The following is a 24708-nucleotide window of genomic DNA, read 5'->3' on the forward strand; positions in this document are numbered from 1 at the left end:
TAGGTACTTTAGGAAATTCTTGCTGTGACATGAAAAGAATGAAAAAACTAAAGAAACTATTATTCCACTGACATAAAATGTATGATAATGTATTGATAATTGATTCATCAAAAAATATTAACTGGTCAGAGCTTTTTAAATGTGAGTATTCACTGCTTTTCTCTTTTTCTGTTTCACATTTAGATATGTAATGGGTATGCAACACCTACCTGTTTGTAAAACAGCAAATAATGTAGGAGGCAACAGACTGGAGTTTTGGCATCATGCTCAATTAGCTTTGCTTTGTTGTTATGTATTACAGTGGTCTTGCATGGTTATTGCATTGGTGCAGTGGCAGTAGCCAATTATATTGGTATATTGAGGAAAGTGATTGTGGGTAGTACTTTAACCTTGTAGCTCACTGATTTGAATGTTTTCAAATCATTCATTCTGCTATCCTTGACAGGTAGTTTTTCTATGTAAACAAGTTGATTAGTTATCACTTGGCTGTCATGAACAATCCAGATCAACCATTACTTTGGCATCATGCTTATCAGGAAATTAAACATATGAACTTAATGTTCACCATTTGAATACGTACCGTGGATTGTAGTGACTATTATGAAAGACAGCAAACATCCTTTGTACAAGAAATTTTGCTTTCCCCCATCTGGTAGAAGATATATGCTTCCCAGATGTGAAACAAATGTGCAACAAATTGAAATTTTTTTTTCTGTATGTTGCAAACTTTTTTCCACTTACAAAAAGAACCAAGCTGCTGACTTTGAATTTAAGTCCTCTTTGTATAATTACACAGATGGATCTTTTGTGCATGCTAAGTAGAGTCACAAATATCTTTAAGGCACAGACTCATACAAGCTACAGGCATCTGTGCTCAGCAGCAGAAGATGGTTCCGAAAAACTGTCCACAACACTGGTGCTTACATTTCAGCTTCTTACCCCACAGCTGACTGTCTCCACTGTCTGTCTGTCAAGACTTTGATGGATGGTTTATATTACTCCCATGCTTCTATAATCATCGCATCACCAAGATGTCACTGACTCGCGCTTCAGTTTAAGAGAAAATTAAAGCTTGACTGTGGAAATGTTATTTCAGCATTTCAGCAGTCTCCTGCTGCACACATTTTTTTGTGGTAAGCCTCTGTAAAAACCTTTGTTGCTAAATTTTGGCAGGTCTGTAGCTATAATGTGACCATGCAGCAATTCACATGCAAATGTGTGCATTGGAGTACATGAGTGTGTTGGATGACTCCTGTGCAGCCTTTGTGTCGTCACTAAAATTTCCCATTTTGCACCTTGGCCCACTCGCTGCATTATAAAGGAGGAGAAATGCCAGTCCTGCCCAGTGCCCTTTTGTTGACATCTGCCTGGTTCAATTCAATTTAATAAAAGTCGACAGAAAAAGGGCATGTCTACTGTGTTGTCAACACATGAAGGGAACCATGGAGGCAACTGGACTCTATTCAGATTTTGTCAGCTATATTTGAATACTTCCTTTTCCTTTTGTTGTTTGTTTAAGCATTTGGTAAACTCATAGTAATAGAGATTTAACAGAAATCTGCTGGTTAGCATAAATGAGTTGCCTCTCTTTTTCATTTTTCTTTTACATAAATCCAAATATACATATACATATGCTGTGTATACAGATGGGCCATGTATAACTGAATAAAGGACACATAGATGGATTAAGGTCAAGTATTTTTAGTTTGCACAGAGAGGATTTTACATCCTCTCTGCTGATAAAGAAATCCTGCCTAATGAGCACAAAACAGATCAAAACTAAAAAGCAATCTGCAAGATCCAGGTATGTTCATGTGTGTGTTTCTTACCAAAATAAAAACTCAAGATCTTCCTTTAATTATCATACAATTATTTATCAATTAATTATCAAATATCATTGCATCATAATCATTTAAGTCCTTGTGTGACTATCAAAACACCTTGACTGTATGTTTACCCAGTAGTCAGGATACTCAAATGAAGCCAAAAGCGTATGGTTTCTCAAAATAAAAAACACTTAGAGAAAAACTTTACAAACACTCCTCAAGGTTTGATTTTAAGACCCATTTTTTTTTGCTCAATTTTTTTTCACCATGCTATGCATAAATTCAGTAACTTGACTACTTCACTGACAGTAATACATACCTAGCAAATTAAAATATGTCTGACACTGATCTTTCATTGTATTTGATGCTCAGCCTTTGATGTTAGAGTTGTATGTTTCCTTTACTCAGGCAAAAAGCACAGTGATCATTGTAAGCCACTGAAAGGGTCAGTAGAAAATCTATATCTATTCACTTCCCTCTGGTTGATAGAAAAAGATAAAAGAGTATAAAATAATATCTGGAATAACAACTTCTGAGCTGTGCTGGTGGCTCTGCCATATAGGTTGGAAATTGACCTGGATCCCTTTGTTGCTTTGTGACATGTTGTCACACCCATTTTTTCAGTCTGTGAGCTGCGTAATAAAGCAGAAATGCCATAAAAATAATCTTTAAAAAGGTATTACACCACAAATGGTACTGAGTGTCTGGGACATAATGCTTCCACAGATCATTTCTGCTGACTCTAGGACTGAAACAACAATGTATTTTTTTTATATAGGGAGATATAACAGAGCTGCATTTCCAAGCTCCAAAGGTAATGTGTATTCCAATGTAAAAATTACAGAAATTTTTTTTTTATATCCTTCATATGGACTTTACACTCCTTTTAGCTTGACTCTTATAAAACTCACTTGCAAAAATATTGCAAAATGTTCTTAATATATGCCAAACATAAATAGCTTATCATGTTCAGCTCATTATTGTTACTGCTATATACAGTAAATTATATGCCTGAGAATCAGTATTACAAACTGAAAAAGATGAGCCTTATTCAATGATGTGAAGTGCCATCCATCCATCCATCCATCCATCCATCCATCATCTATACCCACTTATTCCTAACCAGGGTCACGGGGATCTTCTGGAGCCTATCCCAGCTCTCTCTGGGTGAAAGGCAGGGGTCCACCCTGGACAGGTCACCAGTCCATCACAGGGCCACATAGAGACAAACAACCTCACACACTCACACTCACTCCTATGGGCAATTTAGAGTCACCAATCAACCTGACATACATGTTTTTGGACTGTGGGAGGAAACCAGAGTACCTGGAGAAAACCCACACATGCACAGGGAGAACATGCAGACTCCACATAGAAAGGTCCCTGATGGGTTTCCAACCAGGAACCTTCTTGCTGTGAGGCAACAGTGCTAACCATGTGCAACTGAATTTCAGGTTTTGAACAAATGTATATCATCTCATCCAGCAAAGAAAAGGGGAGACAGCTTTTTAGGAAACACTTGCGTTCCTCTCTCTGTGGTTTCATTTGTGAAACATAAGAACACATGAACATTTGTAACATTTTGTTCCAGCTCTGTCCTTCAGTATTTTTCTGTAAAATGTGAGAACACCACAATTCAGAGCAATCACAGTGTTAGCTTAGCACATGACAGGTGGCTACTGTAAGTGATAATTACTTGTTGTAAATATAGCAGTGCCTGGAACAGTGACCTCCATAGATTCGGGATCTCAGCGTGATGTATATGCTGAAATTGCAGAATAATGATAAAGTATGGTACAAGCTTATAATAGCAATTTCTGTAATGGTAGAGGTGACAGCAGTGAATAAGTGAATAAAAGGAAAGACCAAGAGAAATTTATTAACAGCATAAAACATAAGAGTTAAAATTACTTAAATAGGATAGAAATTATATGTCAGACATTGCTTTTAAGAACGAATTAGACCAATGAAATGAAGCCGAAGTGGAGATTTACTGTTCCTTCAGAATGAAACTGTTTAGTAACTCAGCTCTGCTACCCTTCGTCATCAAAGCAGGATTTAACAGACAATAAGACACAGACATAAATGTCAATATAAAACACAAAGACAGCACCTTTGTACCATTAATGATTTCTTTTATGTTAGTTAAATCGAGAGCACAGATAATACCAGAAACAAACATTTATTCAAAAGAACCAGGATTCCACCTGTGGTCTTTTTACATCTCCTGCACTTTTATTTTTTTGATCTGGCAATTCATCTACTGTTAGATTAGAGTTTGTCTTCAACCTTAATAATTTCTGTTGATAGTAACACATCCATCCACAGCACTTGAACTATCTGATTTTTCTTAAATGTTGTCATGCTGTCTGTGTTTTGCTAGTGCACCTCATCTGTTTTTGCATCTTTTTGAGGAGTTCTTGGTGTACCAGTAACACCTGTTTCTTCCATGAGGGGCTAATGTCCAATGACTCATGTGGCTCATGTGGCTAATTCCACTTTTTTGCTAAATGCAGTAAACTGCTGTATGATCAGGAGCTACAGTTTGATTCCAGAAATGCAGCAGGTTGTTAAATAAGTCTTACCATTAAAGGAGTAAAACGTCCATTTGTTTGTCTTTCACATTATTTAGTTTTCATCTGTTAATGAAAAATGTAAAATGAAATGAAAAATGTTTTGATTGTACTTCTTATCAAATGTTATTCAGTTTTATTCAAGTTATAAACATTTTTCATCATGGTTTTCATTGACAAAATTAACACTGCATGCAAATTACTGTACAAAATTTTATACAAGAGAACATAGACAAATACAGCCATGTGTATGATGCACTTTACACTAAACACTAAATATACTGTGTACATGGTGGTAACCTGGTAGGTTGGTAAAACATAAGCTATGCAATTTTAATCCCTGCTAAAGAGAACAGCAAATACTGCTGAGACTTTTAGCACCTTCCTGCTCCAAGGACAGATATTAGCAACTAGCTGACAAATAATACTAAATAATTTCAAAACAGCACAACAAGCAGTTTCCTCCAATGGCTTTGTCCTTGTGTTTGTATGTCCTTGTAAAATAAACAATTCATAAACTAATTTTCACACCATAAAACTCACTGATCTCTAGTGCCCATATTAAATATCAAGGCCCTGTACTTCAGCAGTACATCCTGGCTGCAGGTACACATACAATAGGAACCCTGCATTCATGTGTCTGCTGTGTGAAGTAGAAACAGGCTCCGCATTACATTATCTCTGGCTGCACAGCTGGAAAACACTCTAGAGGCAAAGCAAGCCATTTATTTCTGCTTATTATAGATATATGACTGTGTGCCCAAACCAGTAGAAAGACCTGCTGTGCAGGAAAAAAAAGAGAACGCAGTTTCTTCTTTCCCACTTTAATAAACATGAGTTTCAAATAAAAAAAAATGCACCAACTGCGGACCACCCAGACACCAGAAAAGTGTGATTGCTACCCAGAGGCCCATTGATCAAAGTCTGGCCTGGTGACAGGCACCTGGGCTTCTTCATTTTCATAATCGCCAGGGACCATTGAGGAGTAAATAACAACTGCTGCTCTTCACATAAAAGCCATAGCTTTCTTTTTCTTTTCATTTCACAATTGCTGGTTAAGGCTTTTTCTCTATTTTTGTTTCATTCTTAACTGCTTCATTTGCACTTGTTAGAAAGCATGTATTATGTAAAGAAAAACAACGTCTGCAGTGCCTTTTCTATGGAACCTATAAGTCATTGGAAATAAGTTGTCTAAGCATTTCTTTAACTTACATTTTTTTCCTACCTTTGATATTAACATACACTCAGGTGTCCTTTCTTATCGGAAGTCAGGATGAGCCGGAAAACAGCCCACCTGTTTTTCTGTCATGTGGCTCTCTCCATATTATCAATTGCCCCAATGAAATTCTAATAATTGTGTGTCACAGCAACTGCTCCATTTGGCACAGAGGACGAATGGAAAAGGCTCCGTGGATTTTTAAGTATGAGTCATTTATAAATGCACATTTTGCCTGGAAGTGAGTATGCTCTGATGCTCCTGTTTGCTAACTGAACAGCAATAAACAGACATCTTGCACTGACATCCAAAAACACAGATGTAGCAAATGCTTTCTTGATTCAGTTTCTCTCCTTTGTGACTGGTTTTGGTATTTTTGGACAGTGCAGAGTGATAACCCATTTTTAATGTTAATCTCAGAAGAAACATTTATTTGAAATGTGCACATTAGTAGGCAGTATGTCGCTGAAATGAGAACAAATCAGCCCTGCTTTCTCATTCTCTGCTTCATTTACTGGAAAGTGCATGTTTTTTTTTTCTTTTTTTCAATCCAGTAAGCCAATTGCATGTTCATATATGAACAGATACTATATGTAAAGGCAAAACACAAACATAAATCTCTGGACTATGGCAGACAGTAGTGCGTTCATGTGGAACACCATCATTTATTGTAAGAAGCTGATTTACCAAAACTGATTTTCAGAGCCTAAATTATACTCAACAGATGTTCCAGGAAAACTCATATGTCTTAGTGAAGGAGATTAAATGGACTGGTTGTAATTGACCTACAACTGCAATATAAGCTGCTATCACTTCCCTGTGCCATTTCTCGCTCTCTCAGAGAGAGAAGCCTTGAAATGTTCTTAGTAGTTTGTCAGAGCAGTGACTGAGTGGCCTGAGCTTTTAGCAGCACTGAGCTCACTGCTCTGATTGTAATAGGGCTTTGTCGTCAGACTGGCCTTTTGTTAAAACCACTATGTCAAACTGAACACAACTCAAAAGTGAACAAAACTTACAGAATTTTTTTCTGTGTACTATACACTCTGCAAACAGTAGATATTAATCCCTGAATTATCTGTTTTGTGTTGGTTTGTGTTTTTTGGAAATAATCTTTGCGTAAAAAGTTTTCAGCTGTTTCCTGTCCTAAAACCTGTAAGGTTTTTAATTCTAGAGGTTTAGAGTTTCAGTAGGTGAAAACAACCCACTGAAAGTTAAATTACAGTATGTTGTCACTTTCATGGCCAGTCAATCATGAATTTGTTTAAACTACATGGGACTTGAACCTGAGTTGTCGGCCAAAACCTCCTAACTCACTGTGTTGAATGTCAAACCAGTTTCTGGACTTGTCTCCCATCTTTAATACTTTATGGTGAGGAAATGTATTTCTTTAAGGCTTTGTGCTCATTTTCAGGAAACTTTGAGGAGCGCAGACTGTCAGTTCTCCATAAACAAAACAAAAAGAATAATGAACTGGAGAACATGTCATTACTGTCTACAAGTCCTAAAAAGTATCAGGATTCATTATCTAATTTCCAGACCTTGCTATAGATGCTGTTGAATCGTCTACAGCATAAACATGGACAGTTGCTTTCATTTTCTGATTTTACAATAACGATGGTACACCCATGGTTGCAGAAGAAAAAGTCCTCAAGTCACCAAAAGGCTTCCTCAAGGGACTAGTTATCAAGTTATAGTGTGTCCTCTTGAACCACAACTGTAAAGAGAGAACCAAACATAGAGATGTGCAGTAAATGCAACTACAGTACTCAGTGCATATCTGGATACATAAACAAATACTTAGGTAATTTCAGCAGTTACTGACAGACAAGAGATAATGAAAGCATTTTATTTTTGACATCAATTACCATAGTCATCTGTCAAACAAAGGCTCTGTTTTTCTCAGTGAAACTGAAATGTGTGGAATTTGCATTTTGGTTTTATGTCAATGAAAATAAATCAGTAAACAACATTTAAAAAATGTTAAAAAATAAAGAATAGGTGCAGCTGTAAACTGTTCCGCACCTGGATACGAAAAGCTGTGTACGAGCGATGTTATCTAAACATTAGTGTCCTACTGTGTTCCAAACCCTACGAAAAGCACCACACAGTCTGACTTATGTGATGGATTTGTTGTCATGAACCACCAACCTCCTATCAGCATGCATTCTGCTAACGTTCAGTGACAAGCAGCAGAAAGAGTTCCTGCTGGTTTGATACAGTCCATGTGGGCTGACTCTTCACCCACTCAGCTGGGTTTGGGCTACTCCATATAATAATCAGTCTGTGGTGATGCAGTCTGAATGTGTGTGTCATTAATATGCTCAGGCAGAAGCACTTAGTCAGGCTTACACAGTCAGATTTCACTTAACGTGTCTTGCACTGCACTTCACTGCTGTCAGACTTGCATCATTAAAATGTTCTTGCTGCTCTGCAGATCAACTTTTTTTTTTTGAAAGAGAAGCAGTGGTGCAGAGTTTTGGGTATTTTACTACTAAGGTGAAATGGGTTATTATAAGCAAAGCAACAGTTATCCTTCTGGTTTAAGAAACAAAATCAATATTTTTCTATTTTGGATGGATAAAAATACATATGGAACAATGAACATTAGGGGTAAATCTAGTTTATAAAACCAAAATAAATTCCTGAAATGTTGCTTATGTTTTTCAGCCTGCTCTTATATAACATATTCAAATGTGAATCCAGTACATTTTAGTGGATTTTTCCCTAAATTGCAAATTAAAGAAACCTGAGTCATTTAATTCAAATGCTTGAGTTCAGTGTGTGTAATATGACCAAAAATAAAACCAAGAAAATTAAGTAATTTGTTTTTTGGTTTACCTTAAAGTTTGATGCCAATGTCAATGTAATTATTCATATTATAGTCTCTGTCATTGTTAGAGAAAGTGGTCAATACTAACTTGATATACATGATACAGACATTTTCATTGTCAAAACAAAACACGAGGCTCATTGACCAGCACTATTTAAAGTCCTTGAAAGTTTTCATGTGATTGGGTTTGCATGTTTTAAGCAATCAGTAATTTATCACAGTTACATGAATAAGGTGTTTTTGAAAGTAGTGACTTCAGGTGGCTACACTTGCTTACAATTACTTGGTTTGTGGAGGGTGTCAGTTTGAAAAATGCTGTGACCTTTTATGAAAAAGCATCAAAGCCTGAAGATCGTGGCTGTGAGGCAGTACACCAGAAAAAATCTATAGGAGCCTTTACTTTCATTAGTACGTTCTGCTGTATGTGGACAAACTGAAGCTCACTTCATTCACACATGATGTAAGACAAAATGCAGCATAAAGTGTTACAGAAATCCCTAATGCTGGATTGCTACAGTGGAGCTTGGGAGATGGCAAAGGAGAAGAAATATGAATGAATAAATAATTAGATAAAAAAAACATTTTGTGAAAGGCAAGAAATGTAGAGAGACAATGTAGAAGTGTAGAGAGACAATGTAGAAATATAGAGAGACAATGTGGAAGTGTAGAGAGACAATGTAGAAATAGAGAGACAATGTAGAAGTGAGAGAGACAATGTGGAAGTGTAGAGAGAATGTAGAAGTGTAGAAAGACAATGTAGAAATGTAGAGAGACAATGTGGAAGTGTAGAGAGAATGTAGAAGTGTAGAAAGACAATGTAGAAATGTAGAGAGACAATGTGGAAGTGTAGAGAGACAATGTGGAAGTGTAGAGAGACAATGTGGAAGTGTAGAGAGACAATGTGGAAGTGTAGAGAGAATGTAGAAGTGTAGAGAGAGAATGTGGAAGTGTAGAGAGACAATGTGGAAGTGTAGAGAGACAATGTGGAAGTATTGAGAGACAATGTGGAAGTATTGAGAGACAATGTGGAAGTATTGAGAGACAATGTGGAAGTATTGAGAGACAATGTGGAAGTGTAGAGAGACAAAGGGACAAAAAGAGGAAAATGCTTTCAGAAGAGAAATTAAACAGGAAGAAGGAAGAAAATATGTCCAGTGAAAGGTAGAGCAGACTGTTACATATTTTTTTAAAAATCAAGAAATAACTTGTTAAAACTGCACAGATAATAATGGGCAAATACAAAGAAAGGTAGGGGAGCCAATCATTTCCAGTGAAAGTCTCAAACTGAAGTTAAATGTATTTTCTGGACTTTGGCACAGTCTATATGTCTGTTCCTCTTTCTGGAAGGAGCTGCAGTTAATCTACAAACTCAAATTTATTACAAGCTCTTCCCATTAAAGAGGACAAAGGTATAAGCATAGAAGTCGATATCTAATCTCTCTTCTGTTCCCCCTCTGCCAGGGGCAGCTGCAAAGAGGAGGAAATATCAGGAGTGCTGAAATATGAGAGACTGGAGACGGTTGTCCTACACACTAGAAAAAAAATGTGTGCCTTAGATGAGTGAGCAGCTCTAATGCAGGTGGGATTAAGCTATGTTAAAGTAGTCGCTTAAATATTGTTCAGAAAACTTTTTATATATTTTATATAACCCAGACAGTCACAAAACTTTAGCTTGTTTCTACTTTTTATGTGGTTTGATCCTTTTAAAAGTTTTTATCCTGGGACTGGATGCACTAAAACATATTCTGGCTAAACAGACATTAGGGGGTTTATTCCAATATGTAATTTAAATGAGTTATCTAGTTTAAAGGGCTGTGGGATTTACTTTGTATAACTCCAAATAGACGGCATGTGTTTCTCTTATTCTGGGTAAATCAAACACCTTTTTGTGCAAAAACAGTTCAGGTTCTAACAGGATTTTTAAAGGTTTCCTATTTAATTGCGAAGTGTTTATCATTAACATACTAAACATTTGACATTTATATGTTTATGACACAGCTGCTAGTTTTCTTATAACTTCTTCAGCTTACCATTAATCTCCCCTTTTCAGTTTATTATTAGAGTACACTAAAAATGAACGCTATCACATAATCCCATCTATAACAAACTCTATGTTCTTAAAATGTTTGAAAAGATTGAGTGCAGCAGAATATTTTTTATGTCTAACAATTTAATTTTCAAAAATACACATTAGTTTAGCTTGCTATGAAGTTAATTGCATTCCTACGATGTTTCACTTAAGAATTGAAGTTTTAATAGCTTCATCAGAGGAATAATTTGGAAATATATCAATTCAGACCAGAATGAGTAAAATCTACATGATTTTGTGACAGGAGTGTGAGCTACAGTCTGTCTCAGACTGACTCAGACAGAACCTGGATGTATCTGAATACAGAATGAAACAGGTCTGAACGTATCTGAGAGAGCTGGTGATAGAAAAGGAAATATTTAATTGAAAGAAGCAACAAAGGGCAAGATAAAACCTCTTACAGACCAGCACTGCCTCTGTATCCCTCTGTCTGTCTACTGTGTCCACCATCACTGAGACCCAGAGTGTCTGACCCAGACTGTTCATCACATAGCACTAATAATGTCGGAGGAATCTTCGACAGCCGTTCTGATCAAACAGCATGAGTACGACAATTCAAAAGGCTATAATAGTCTGCCTGCTCACTTCTTCTGTCTTGTCTCTACTCTGCAGCAGTCTCAGCAGACATCAGTCTACATTTGTACTATACAGGACATTTATCAAATACTGTTGTGAATGCATTAACACACAACTAGAAGACTCTCTGAAGTATTCTAAAACATGAAGAAACAGCAGTTACCAGTGAGACTTGCTTTTTATGTTCTCCTATTTAGAAATGCTGATTAGCTATTATCATCCCTGTCTGTTGTGAACAAACCAATATGGTTGATTTTGCTTGTTTGAGTGGCTTAGTAATGTTGCACTTCAATACATATTCATGCAATACAGGTTTTTACTGTAAAAATAAGTAAACCTAACTAATGTTTTTAAAGGTAGTTTGTGTGTAACATATAGGGAAAATCTTTTCCAGAGACAATTTCAGTGAGTGCATTTGTCCAGCATAGGAAAGCCATTGTTTTGTATGCCTTTCTCTAGCAAGTCTACTATTTAATAGCAGACTGCAGACTGCATTATTCCATATACTGTAATGTACCAGGGCCACTTAGAAAACAAAAACCCAAAGGTAACTTTGTTCAGTAGTAGACCAAATAACTCATGAATCAGCAGTATTGCTAGCAAGTGTTTGCCATGTATGGTTTAATACTTTATGCACTGATTCAGAACAGTAGTTAAATTGTTGACTATACTATGTGTGAGGTGTTGGAGAAATAAACTTACCATAAATTACATAGAAATATTTAAAGAGAGCAGGCATCAGGGCCGCCATTTTCTTCTGAGCACAGCGACATCTTGTAAAAGTAGAAAGAAAACAGAGCTGTGGAAGGAGTCAGATTAGATTTTTGGGAGCAATTAGTGGGAGCAGGAGATGGGATTTGATACATTAATTACCAGTTGCCAAGTGATGCACTTTAATTTGCATTTAATTCTGTCTGTAAATTGACACAATTCTCTTTTTTAAAATTAAGGCAGCACAGTGGAGAGGGAATAATTGTTAGTGTTTCTTAGTCACTCTGTACCTTATATTACCGATTTTACAAGTTTATGCTGCATAACTGAGACAAGTCTTTCAGGTGATTAATGTGTTTCACTCGCCAGTGACTCTCCACATGCATAGTCCAGTGAAATGCAGTTTCACTGATGTTAGGAAGTAGAAGACTGAATTGATCTTCTTTTCTACACTGAAGTGCACTCAAAGCACTTTTACACTCTTTGTCCATTCACCCATTCACTCACACAGTCCTATACAGGTGGAACAGCAACTTGGGGTTCAGTGTCTTGGCCCAAAGACACTTTAACATGGGGACAAGCGAAGCCAGGGATCAAACCACCAACCTTTTGGTTCATGGCCAACCTGCTCTACCTCCTAAGCCTAGCCTAATGAGCCTGTGACTCATTACTCATGTGAAATGAGTAATGACTCTAATATTTAGCCACTGGAGTCCAGTAAACTCTGGGGCACTGTAGTTTTTTAGCAAACATTACTCAAACACAAGTAAATATGTGTTTGGCACAGTAAATGGTAATGAAGATACATGTTGCCCAGTTCACGTGTGATTAAATGATGTGTCTTTAATAGATTTGAATAACAATTGAATTCTTATAGCAATTTTGATAACTGTATTTTAACATGTAACAGGTTTGACTGGTTGTATTTGTTGGCACAAGCTTTACAAAAGTTACATGTGACAAATAAGTCATGACAGGAATGGCACTTGTTTAATTCTGCTTACTTACATGGGTAAAGCTGCTATAACACCACTAAAGCTTTTCCCTATATACACTTGTCTCCTCTTCTGTATGAACCCCAGTCACATGGAGATATGGATTTACAGCCAGTCATTTTGACATAGTGTTTAGAATTTATTTTCACAAAAACTGCGTGGCATTTCACAGTGGTCAATCGAACCAGTTGTTTTCCTCTCTCTATTAGGAATGTGTTATTATTCAACCCCAGCATTGATTACAGCTTTAATCGTAATCATCATTGCCAGTGGTTGTTGTTTAATTGCCCAGAATGCAGCACTGTGATGGCGCCTCTGATGTGACGCAGAGATTGATCACAAAAAATGAAGCACTTGTGACTCAGGACAGGGCCCATCTACTCTCAAATAGAAGTATAATGAGGGAGAGGAAGGGAGCGTGGAGGAGCAGAATAATGAGATGAGATAGATAGTGAGTGAAAGCAATGGAAGGATGTCAGGGGCGACTTGATGATGGCAGAAGATGCAAGCGCATAGTCGAATGACTCAACCTTAACCACATAAAGCCTTCTGTGTGTCTACATACACTCTGTGGTTTGTAAAGTTTAATAACACAGACACAGGCAGTCATTAAAATTATCAAAGGGGAGTCCCAAATATCGCTTGATCCGTCCTGAAGTATTACAATAATAAAGAAATTTAGAGGTAGATTAATAGTATATTGGCATTCTGTAATTTGCTCCTCTGTAATTAACAGTGTGGTTTTGCATGAGGCTGACAGTGTCATAAAACTTAACCAGTGTGTAATTAGACTCAGAATTAAAGTTCCATTGTGTAGCCAAACCCAACAGGAGCCAATAGTCAGACTTGATAAACTGCTGCTGACACGTTGTAGTGTTTTAACAAACTATAGGATGGACACAGTGGTGCAGTTATAGATATAATTCACTGCAGATGGAAAAGATGTAAACATCAGCATGCTATAAATTTATGTTATTAGGTATACTTCCATCCACATGTTCCTCCCATATGTTCTTCGATCAAAATAACAGATTCATTAAAAAAAAGCCCCAAATATAAAATCAAAAGGGCGTTTAGGAAATGTAATTACAACATTCACAGGCCTCCTGCATAGAAACTAATAGACCGTTTTCAGCCATTTTAACTTGCCATAATAGGAACAACTGTTAATAATGATGTTAAGCTGATATTTCATGATAACTGCACCATTGTTACGTAGGCCATGACTGTGTGATAGTGAGTGAGCATGGGAAAGAAACAGGATCCTGAAGCTGAATTATTAATTTTAATACTTGCTATACTGTTTATATTGTGATATCTCTGCAAAAAAGACCTAGATATCACTATGTCAATCAGAAACTGAAATATCTCATTTGTTCAGTACTTTGTAGAAGGATCTTTGGCGGCACTTACAGCCTCGAGTCTTCCTAAACAGGTCGCTACCAGCTTTATGGGCCTGGATTTAGGCAGTTCATCCCATTGTTCCTGGATGATCCTCTCAACCTCTGTCAGACTGGGGGGAAATTGTCTGTGAATTGACATCCTCAGGTCTGTGTGCAGATGTTCTATGGTGATCAGGACTGAGGTTTGAGTGGCTCCTGTAATGACCTCCCAAGGCAACTCCATCTAACTTTTCTTGGCTTATGTCCTTCAGGACCTGTTCAGGGGACGTGTGCAATCTGGAGCTGGCTTTCTTTGATGGCCTCTGAGCATTTAGATGCAATCATCCTGCCATCAAATCTGACCAGTTTCCTTGACCCTGCCACTTTTGGCAAACCCAGGTCTTGCATGCGTTTTGCTCAGGAGTAGCTTCTGTAACAAATCTTCCATGAAGCTCTGATTGACCGAGTACTTCTAAGTTGTTTGTCTTTCTGAGGGTTCAGTGCTCTTTCATTTTAATGTTCTGCAGAGGAAGCTCTGTTCTGCTGGTTCCTGGTCATCTCCCTGACTGAAGGCCTTCTTGCCGCTTACTAATTTTGCTGTTTTGATCTCAGGGCCCTGAGCAGAGTTTGAAATCACTTATTCATTACTATACTATGGTGTATTTTAAATACTCAGTTGTGTATTCAGTATTGCACAGTAAATTGAGCTTATGGACACTTGCGAATCATAAAGGGTGTTTTAGCAAAAATTACTGGATTTGCCATGGACACTACTTTGGGGAGTAGTGTATACATTTACACATTACGAATTTCGACAAAAAATGACAGATGGCAAATATGGTGTATAGTGAATCAGATGTTATTTTGGATACAGCTCTAGTGTTATACCTGCTGGTTCTTGTCCAATCACCATGGCTGACTCAGACACACATTATTATTAATTATGTTTCCTGTGCTATGACAAATCACTGTCTGTTGTGAAAAAGACCTGCCAAGTCCTAGATATTACCTATGGCCTGCTGGAGCAGTGGCATTACAGCAGCAGACAGAAAGAATTTAGATGAACTGATAAAAGAAGACTATCTGGGTTCTGGGTCTCTCACTCTCTCGCCTCAGTGGAGGAGGTTGGGGATCATGAGGATCAAAAGTTATCATTAACAACACCTCCTACCCCTTACAGGACACCTTGAGTGATCTGAGCAACACTTTCAGTGACAAGCTGCCCTCAGACTCAACAACTGCTGCTAAACTAGTCATTGCCTCTGTACACATGTTTAATTACAGACTGACACCCTGTGACAATGACTGACATGCCTTATCGTGTTATTCCCACATACTTGTACATATTATATTTTGTATATCTTGCAGAGATTTTTGCTAAAACCTTTAAAAAAACATAACAGCTAGAACATTTACTGAGCATAGTTTGAAGACAGCTTCCACTGTATACACTGTTTTGATGCTATATTAAGTAAGAGATAATAATATACGGGACTAACGTGGACTTACAGTAAGCTGTGTCAAACCCTAGAGAAACAGAGCACAGAGAGCTCACTGTAAACTGAGCTCCAGAGTTGTCAAACGGTTTAAAAAGTCTAAAAAAAACAGATTATTTGCTTTTTGAAAAGCAGACAGCTGGAACAAATAGCTTGTAATCTGTCTTAAAATCTGTCTGACAAAATGAATAAGGGACATGTTTGCTATAGCAGCAGTGTGTGCCGTTACTACAATAATGCTTATAAGTACAGTTTTGATTATAAGTCCCTAATTTGCAATCAAATTACAGTGCTACATACTGTAATATCACAAATTGAGCCATTGTAGGAGCTGCCTTTTGTGCTGTATAGGTGCTGCAGTGCAACCGTGACAGATATGATGTTAGTTGGACAACACCCAAGAGGCTCGATGTGGTGGGAAGACCAGAATATAATGGGAACAAAGCAAAAAGATGGAAAATGACATTTAGGGACTTTTGCAAAATGCTAAATACCACATAAAGTCTAAATGCCAGACAAAGCAATTTACAAGACCAGTGCGTCTGTGCTTATTTGTTAAGCTGTTCTCTGACTAATTTATTTGTTATGACGGCAGATAAATTAAATAGAGTCAGTGTAATGCACTGTAGGCGCAATACCACATCTTGCTCAGGGCACCAAAATAATGAGGTGTAATTGGGTATTCATATCAGCCTTATAAGTCTTTATAAATGATGAATCCTAAACTTTGGAATTTTAGTCAATAATTAAAGGTAATCAAAATAAATGGAAAATCTATTAAATTTCTTAGGGTTTAAATGCTTTTAGAATTACACTACAAACAAATTTATAACACCAGTGGAGGACAATTGGAGTACTCTGATGGTAGAGGCTAGCTTCAGATAATACCAAGCAAAAACCACAATCACCAACAGTCATTAAAATATATCAGGGTTTATGAGACACTAAGAGCATCAACAGTATAGCTAATGTTATTTGAGTAACAATCACCTGACATCCTTGCTAGGTTGATGTGGCTATATACAGATGTGTGTATTGTAAAACAGAATTTTAGAGTTATGATTTAGTTTATGTTTAGGGTTAGGCAAGTAGTGGTTATGGTTAATGTTTGGGCTTTGTGTACCAACTCTACCAGGAGGCAAGGAGGTGCTGTAGCTGTCACTGATACATGGGGTAAATAGGTGACCTTTAGTAGTAGTAGTTATTATCATACATGCAAAGATCATTTATAGCAGATCAAGGGAGAAAGTCAATGTTAGAAAGAGGTTAGGGTGGAAGTCTGGGTCAGAAAACACAAGACTTTCCCATAGGAGAGAGGTGTCCTGTGGGAAATATTGTGTTTCAGCTTTATCCCAAGCCACAGTCTTTTGATAAACCTGACCAAGTGCCTAAATGTAACCACATAATTTTTGGGCAAATACAGTTTTTGCGAATTTTGTGTAGGTGGACCTGTGCAGGCTGTTTCTTAACTTGTTAGCTTTGAAACAGCACAATGAAACCAGGGCCAGCGGTGTATAAGAAACATGTTCCTTTGTTTTTTGCCTTTTGTTCTGCCGAAGGGCATCTCTTTGACGCCAGTGTGGCAAAGAGAACAAACAGTCTGCACACAGATTTTATTGATAAAATTGCATCATCAGTCCTGGTTAGTGTACTCCCTGTGGGATACTGTAATGCTGAGTCTGTGGGTGGAGAAACTACAGGGAAATCTTGTGCAAAGGGAGTTTATGTGGCTGCAAAAGCCCCTACAGCACAAAAATAGCCACACTAAGCTTAAGTTTACTGTGGGATATTCAGGTTAAAGTTGCCTAACCGTTACAGCACAAAAACAGTTTGTATGATTATTTTAGTGATCAAATTGTGATGGTTGATTATCTTACTGTGGAGTCACATTCCTTATGTTTGCATAGCTATTTGCAGTGATGTACACCTCTGCCACAGAACTACTATTATGTACACAATATGTCAGAGTTATTAGTCACAGTAGTTTAAGCCAAGTGAAGCAGATGTACAGATTAAGACCATATATAGCAAAGGCTTAGTTTGAAAGGAAGCTGGTGCTTCAGCTTCATTTAGCACAGATGAGAGTTCTTCAGAGGCCAGAGACCTCCAGAGTAAAGCTACAATACATCCACTCAGCTATGAATGTTATTCGCCTTCCAGGCTTAGCCGTTTGATCAAATATAAAATTACATGCAAAGTTACATACAAATCATTTTGAATTACATTGTTTTGAAACAGTTGTGGCCTTGAACGTGTTATTAATCTCTGTGTAATTATTTCTGTTCATTGCTGAACCCGAGGGATTGACAACTTTAAACAAGAAATGTCCAACCTAATTATATCTCTCTGATCCATTAAACATTTTATACACCTCCACCATCTCTGTTACATTACCTCTCTCTGACCTTCGACCTATGAACCTGTGTATGTGACAGTCTCTGACTGACCCACCCTCGCCGCCTTGCTTAGCCCCCCTCGCCACGCCTCTCTGTTCCCTCCCATCCCCGCAGGTGGGCGACCAGATCTTGGAGGTGAATGGACGCAGCTTCCTGAGCATCCCGCATGACGAAGCTGTCAGGGTCCTGAAGTCGTCACGGCACCTGATGATGACGGTGAAAGATGTGGGCCGCCTCCCACATGCCAGGACAGTGGTGGGTGAGACCAAGTGGATCGCCAGCTCGCAGATTGCAGAGAGCTCTGCCAACAGCAGCATGGCAGGGTGAGTTTTGATTGAGCCAAAAGAAAAAAAAAAAACTGCATTAAGCCCATTAAATATTTACTGTTTCTCGACTGAATGCTAATACTGCATATTTTTAAAGAACCATCTGTAAGTTCTAGGTTCGCTTCTTACAGTTTTTACAGTTTAGTAATTGCTAAGGTATCAACATCAAAATAAAAAAAAATATAAGTCAAAGCATCAAGTGGTGAATCTTTTCACTCTTCAGTTATTATCAACACATACATGTGAATAAGGTCCTAAATTAGGTACGTTAAAGAAAAAGACTGGCCTAATCTAAAATTTTACCCAGATACAAAAATACTTAAAATCAAAATCACACAAAGTGCATGTACATGAACTAAGATGAGAAAAAAGTTAATTGACACTAATTGACAGGAACAAAAGATAAAAATTGATTAATTAATGACTTCATTCATTCATTAATAAAACATAACCTAATACAGTTCAAGCCAGATTTAAAGCAATAGTTTGCCATTTCACTAAGGAGCACTAATTTTCTTTCTGATAAGCGATAACTGAGCAGAGTGAAAAAAAATTCTTGTTTGTACTGTCATTATGAGGCAGGACATTATTATTTATTATTTTACCTGAGCTTTAAGACTGGAAGAAGGGGAAACAGGTGTGGTAGTTCAGCTCTGCTGTAACAATCACTCACCAGCTCCTATATCACAATTCCTTCCTCTGCCCTTTTATTTTAGCCACTCTATCCCTGTCTCCAACCACAGCCCATCCACTCCCCAGGCATCTCAGTCCACACACCCAGCTGCTCACCTGTTTCTCATGCCCTAACAGTATCAGTGGAAAAATACCAGCATTTGCCAGGTCACTGTGTGTGTGTGAGCATTGTGTTGTGTCAATGTTTTGTGGACTTGTATTTTACTCTCAACACTCCTGCTGTTGTCATCCTACCTGCTTTTGCACCTGTCACTCTGCTTGCCTTCTACTAATAACACCATTTCTCTATCTCTGCCAACCTGTGCATCTGCCTTGAGGTCCTGCCTGCCTCTGTTCTTCCCATCAACTGCGAGAACTTCTGAAGCTCACTAATTACGCTAATTAATATGTTATTTCTGGTTTGTGTAATTATAAGACAAAAAAGCAAGAACATTTCCAGGGGGTTATGTGCTGGACTATTTCTTGTCGTTTCCAGGAATTATCCAAATTATTCACTGGTTGCCCAGCAACTCCCAACTCCCCCTGTTTTCAGTCTTTGTGCTGAAGATAGCTGACATGATCTGATGGATGAAGCTTCTATATCAATCCTCGGATCTAACTCCCAGCAAAAAAGTGAATAAACACACCTCCCAGAATGTCAAACTGGTCATTTGAGTCAGGCCGATCCAGGCACAGTTCAGTTTAAGTTCAGAGTCCCAGCTACAGATAAAGGTTTTGTAAAGATTTGTGAGTAAATTTTCTCATTGATCGTAATTTATCTGTGATAAGGATATACATTAAACCTCTGTTAAATGAGAGTTCCTCCATGAACACTGTTTACATTATAAAGTTAACTCCTAAAATGGTAAAATTTAGAGTGATTTAGTGATTTTAGCAGAATAAATTACTGGAGGAAAGCCATAATCTGTATCAGTGTTTGTAATGGAATAATTTGGAATAATGGAATTTAAGAATGACTACCAGCATAAATTGTCATTAATTACATTAGTCTGATAGTGTTTCATTCAACCATTACATTTGATACTTACATTGATGCAGGCAACATGGATGTTCAAGTGAGATGTGAAGAAACAGAATTATCACAATTTTTAGTGACTGTGGGCTAATATACTGTTATCTAGCCTGATTAACCACAGAAATCATGAAACACAAGATTTTCAGTCATTACTGTAACAGAATCAAACTATGCTAGTTTTGTTTATGAAAACTAGCACAGGATTGAGACTTCATAGAGATAATGAAGTGACTAAAGTAGATGCTGTGCCCTTTAACCTTCTAATGTGATCAGATGTCTGTCTCTCACATATAGGAGAGACAGCTCCTATAGGCAATATGCTGCAAATAGGCAATATGCAGCTCTGTTGGAAAAATGCCAGAGCTCCTCTCAAAATGCCACACCTCAGCAACTCATCGGCAGCTCATGACCTGGAACAAATGTGATCCCCAACAACCATATTAAAGTCTGATGTAAATGCCAGTCTAATTTTCTCATCAAATCAGTATCATACAAAGCTTTAGCCCAACAATTCTGGACTTGTAATTCCTCTCTGATTTTAAAAAAACAAACTGTGCTATAAAAGGTGTTTAACATTTCCATCAACAATGTCGAACTCTCCTCTGAGATGGCTCGTGGTTATTACAGTGTTTTTAGGAGAAGCAGTAGAAACAAATGATTGCACTCTGGGTTTTTATTTCAGTCTGGCATCTTTGTGCCTCTGATTAATTTACATAAATTTCATAAACACATTTAAAAAATGTGGGTGTGGGGTATTTTAATCATCTAAAAAACAAAACTAGATATATGCTCTATTACGCAGGTAAAAAAGTTGAACCTTGAAAAGCTTGGCTTCCCTTCATTATGTTGAGTGATAACATTTATAAATAGCATTGTAGGTTGCATCAATATTTAAGGAGTAATATGGAATTTGCATCAGGAGAGAGGTAACAATAAGTTTCCCTAATTTAATGTTTCACTAATTATTTTCTGTCTTTACCATTTATTTACATAAACATCTATAACATCTATGAGTAAAATTTTAATATCCATGTGTGTTCATATTTCACATTTTTCTGTGTTGAAGCTGATTAATATTATACAACAAATAAACCTTGGGTGATGTAAACTGAAAATGTTTTATCATAGAATTTGTTTTTTAAATCACAGATCACATATTTCCAATATTTAATTTAGTCCTTGTTTTGTCCTTGAAAATTGCTAATTATCTGACAAACAACAGCCAGAGAGGAAACATTTGAAAAACCCATATGAAAAGACAATAGACAACTTAGTTGGTCTCTAAAGTCAACTTGGTTTATTGAATTTGAATCCAAAACAGGTTTTCACACTAAATTTAGTGTGCTGCTGCAGATGGAACAGTATTTTTCTGACCATGGTTTAATTGTATATTTTCCATTATTTCTGGCCCTGAATGCTGTGCTTTGATTTGTCACATTTATTCATGGATTTAGAGCCTATTACTTCACGGGCACTTGAGGATGTAAAGATATCTCCACGAGTCATTTCACTCAGGCAAGAATATGAGAATGAAAAATCTGGCACACATTTCAGAGGACTTTCTATTTTTATTAGAGAAGGAAGTGGGAGTTGGTTCAATGTGTGTTTGTGACACATTAGTTTTTTAAAGTTACTGACTTGAGCACGTACATTTCATGCTTCCTTTGATAAAAAGCTTTCCTTTGCTTTCCTTTCTGTTTGCATAAGAGGGCAGAATAAAATTAATAATAGGCTGTTAAATGACTCCTAAAGTTTGCTCCTTGTGTTGAAGTCTCATGATGAGGGTCTCCTTAACCCCCTTATTTAGTGCTGAAAAAACATGATCACTTACAGGTCAGATGTAGGTTAACGAAGAAGCAGAAAAATATTGCGTTCATGTTTTGTTCATTCATCATAGTAGTGCTGTACCAGTCATGGTGATGGCACAGCACCAGAGTGGGCTAATCACTCCTCCACTGTCAATTGTTAAAGTTTTTTTTTCTGTTCTGCTCAAAAAAGGAAAGACTTTAAATCAGTTATCCAATCTTGAAGTAATTCAAGTTGAAAATATTTGATAATATATGTTGTATCATTTGTTCAGAACAAAATTACATAACTGTCAACCAAAATCATCAACCCCATGGAGGCTGTATTCAAGAATTGAGGAGAAGAAGAATTGAAATCATCCAGGCTCATCCAAGCTTCATGAAGTTTGTTTCATAAAAGGGAGAGACAGTTGGGGGCTTACAAAGAAACTTCAATGTTTACAAAGCTGCACAAAAGACCATAATGGAAAAAAACGAATAGACAAATACACTTGAACAGATGCAGTACCAGTACAACTTAAAACTGTCCAGAATGAACAGGAAATTACACTGATAATCATACAACTCCAATGACAAGCTACATGTCAACACCAGAGTAAAAACAACTAAGCCCAGAGAAGTGGAAGATGTGGCTAACACAAGTGGCAAGCCATGACAACCAGCAAAATAGTCTTGGTTAAAGCAACTACAAAATTTCTCACATCGGCAACGTTTAACAAGCAAAATAGTGGCAATAACAAACAATCCTGCCTCTAAGCCAGAGTAAATATCGAGGCAGACCGCACAGGTTAATTCACAGCTGCCAGGAACGCAACACTGACGAGGGTTTTATAGTAGGGAGAGACTTGAGGGAAAACATCCAGCTGTTCTTGATTAGGAGGCGGGAACATCTCTGCAGATGACGCCAGACAGCTCCTCTAACCATACCTTGAACACACACGCCAATTCTGGTGTTCTCTGGTGAATACAAACTGAGCTGCATAGTGCTGAGCTATGAGCACAGGTCGTAGTAGGGGATGTCGGGCCCTAATGCCATCCTCATGGAGTGTGTTTCTGACAGTTTGGTCAGGTTCAGGCACACCAGGAGCTGCTGGAGGTCACTGTCACTTGCACCAAAAGATTCATTAACACTTATGCTTCCTAAATGCACAGATTGATATCCCTGAAGTTGAACTCACTTGGTGTTCTACTGTGATGATTAATTGTCCCCCTCGTTTTTTAGCAGTTTAATTGACTCTATTGACCTTTTTTATTACATGCTCTTGTATAGTCATCATTATTGATTTGGATTTTGAATGACATTCAAAGATATTCATGGCAGTAGTCAGAATATGCAGTCCACCATTATATCTATGGAAAGGACATGTGTGTACATATGTAGATAATAGAATATGTAGGACTCAGCTGTCCCTCTCTGATTTATTCATCCTCTTTATCTGTTTCTCTGCAGTTTCTCGGTGGACCAAGGAGCCTCTGCAGCAGGAAAGGTAAAAATTGCATTTGTCTTTGTGTGTATACAGGACTACAGTACCTGTGTGCTTGTGGGATTAGTGTTTCTCTTGGGACATGATTATCTGTCTGCCTGCCTGCCTGTCTGTAAATGCCACCACTTGCCTGGAAAATGTCATTGGTGAGTGACTATGGGTCAGTGAGGTCACCGATCGCTGATCACAAATGTGTTTTTGTCGATTAGCAATGACCTTTCAGCTGTTGGGTACACATTTAATGTCTTGGCTAAGAGACCTCACAGATACCACTGTATCACATAACATTAGCACTCTTTCTGACTTTAATTAATGTGTAATCTAAAATTCTAGTGAATTATCACAGTTGTTGATACTGTACAGTTAAATAGTGACTAACAAACTATAAATGAATTCCTCACTAATTTAAAAATGCTATAATTTGGCTGATTCATTTTTTAAAAACTGCTATAAAAGGTTGAAAAAATAGTCTATGGTGAAGTTAATCATTACATTACTGAAGCATTAGAATCCAACTTCAGTGATACATTTAGATGTACTGTAGAGGTGTTTCAGTAGCTGTGTTCCTGACTTTCAGATATGGCCATTACTCCGGCCAGTCGAGGAAGCTTTACTACAGTCATTTGTGTTTTCGGATTCAAAGCAGGTTTTCTGGATTGGGGCACAGTCGTTTATTGTTTTCACAGTACTTAACATTGAGACAACCTGTGGTTGATTGTAACCATAGGTTCCCATGATAAATTATGTATGCTGAGGACAATTCGACATTAAAATATAAAATCTAAACCAAAAACTGTTGATTTAACAGCACTAGATTCTATATTAATGTGTCAAAGGCTTTAAACATACCCCATCAGCAGGAACAGCCCTTGTGTTTTTACCCTATACAAGAAAGACATGCCTTATTCTCTCATCATGCTGTGTACTTCTTCTGTCTTTACGGTTGATTTTGGCTGTGACTTTAAAAGCAAGGTAGAATGAAGAAATAATAGGAGGAATGTTGGAGGAGACAGCAGCTCATGGCAGAATAAGAGAGGATGTGAAAGTGAGGGGAAAGGGTGACTGGGAAAGCTCCTTTCTCATTATGGAAACTGATGGACAGTCCTTTCCTGACAGAGGGGGGAGGCCATGTAGAAACACTGGCAGAAAGAATAGAGAGAGTGAGAGGGATGATGGAGATGGGAGGTATTTTTAATAAGAGAGGGAGTTTAAAAATGATTTGTTAGCTTATTAGGTCTCTGACACATCATTAGTGTACATTACATTACATTAGTGATTACCTGCCCTTTTTGTCA

The 24708-nt window shown here is 37.5% G+C and overlaps 1 protein-coding gene across 1 annotated transcript in view; it reads left to right on the forward strand.

The window, feature by feature from the left end:
• whrna (whirlin a) overlaps positions 1 to 24708 on the forward strand; it is a 122405-nt gene that overhangs the window by 71072 nt on the left and 26625 nt on the right. Inside the window, exons 4-5 of the mRNA XM_026297896.1 lie at positions 18205 to 18413; positions 23380 to 23416. Of these exons, the coding sequence (XP_026153681.1) occupies positions 18205 to 18413; positions 23380 to 23416 (246 nt within the window). The remainder of the gene's footprint in view (positions 1 to 18204; positions 18414 to 23379; positions 23417 to 24708) is intronic.

The sequence above is a fragment of the Mastacembelus armatus genome, chromosome 12 (genome assembly GCF_900324485.2).
Source record: "Mastacembelus armatus chromosome 12, fMasArm1.2, whole genome shotgun sequence".
NCBI classification, from domain to species: Eukaryota; Metazoa; Chordata; class Actinopteri; order Synbranchiformes; family Mastacembelidae; genus Mastacembelus; species Mastacembelus armatus.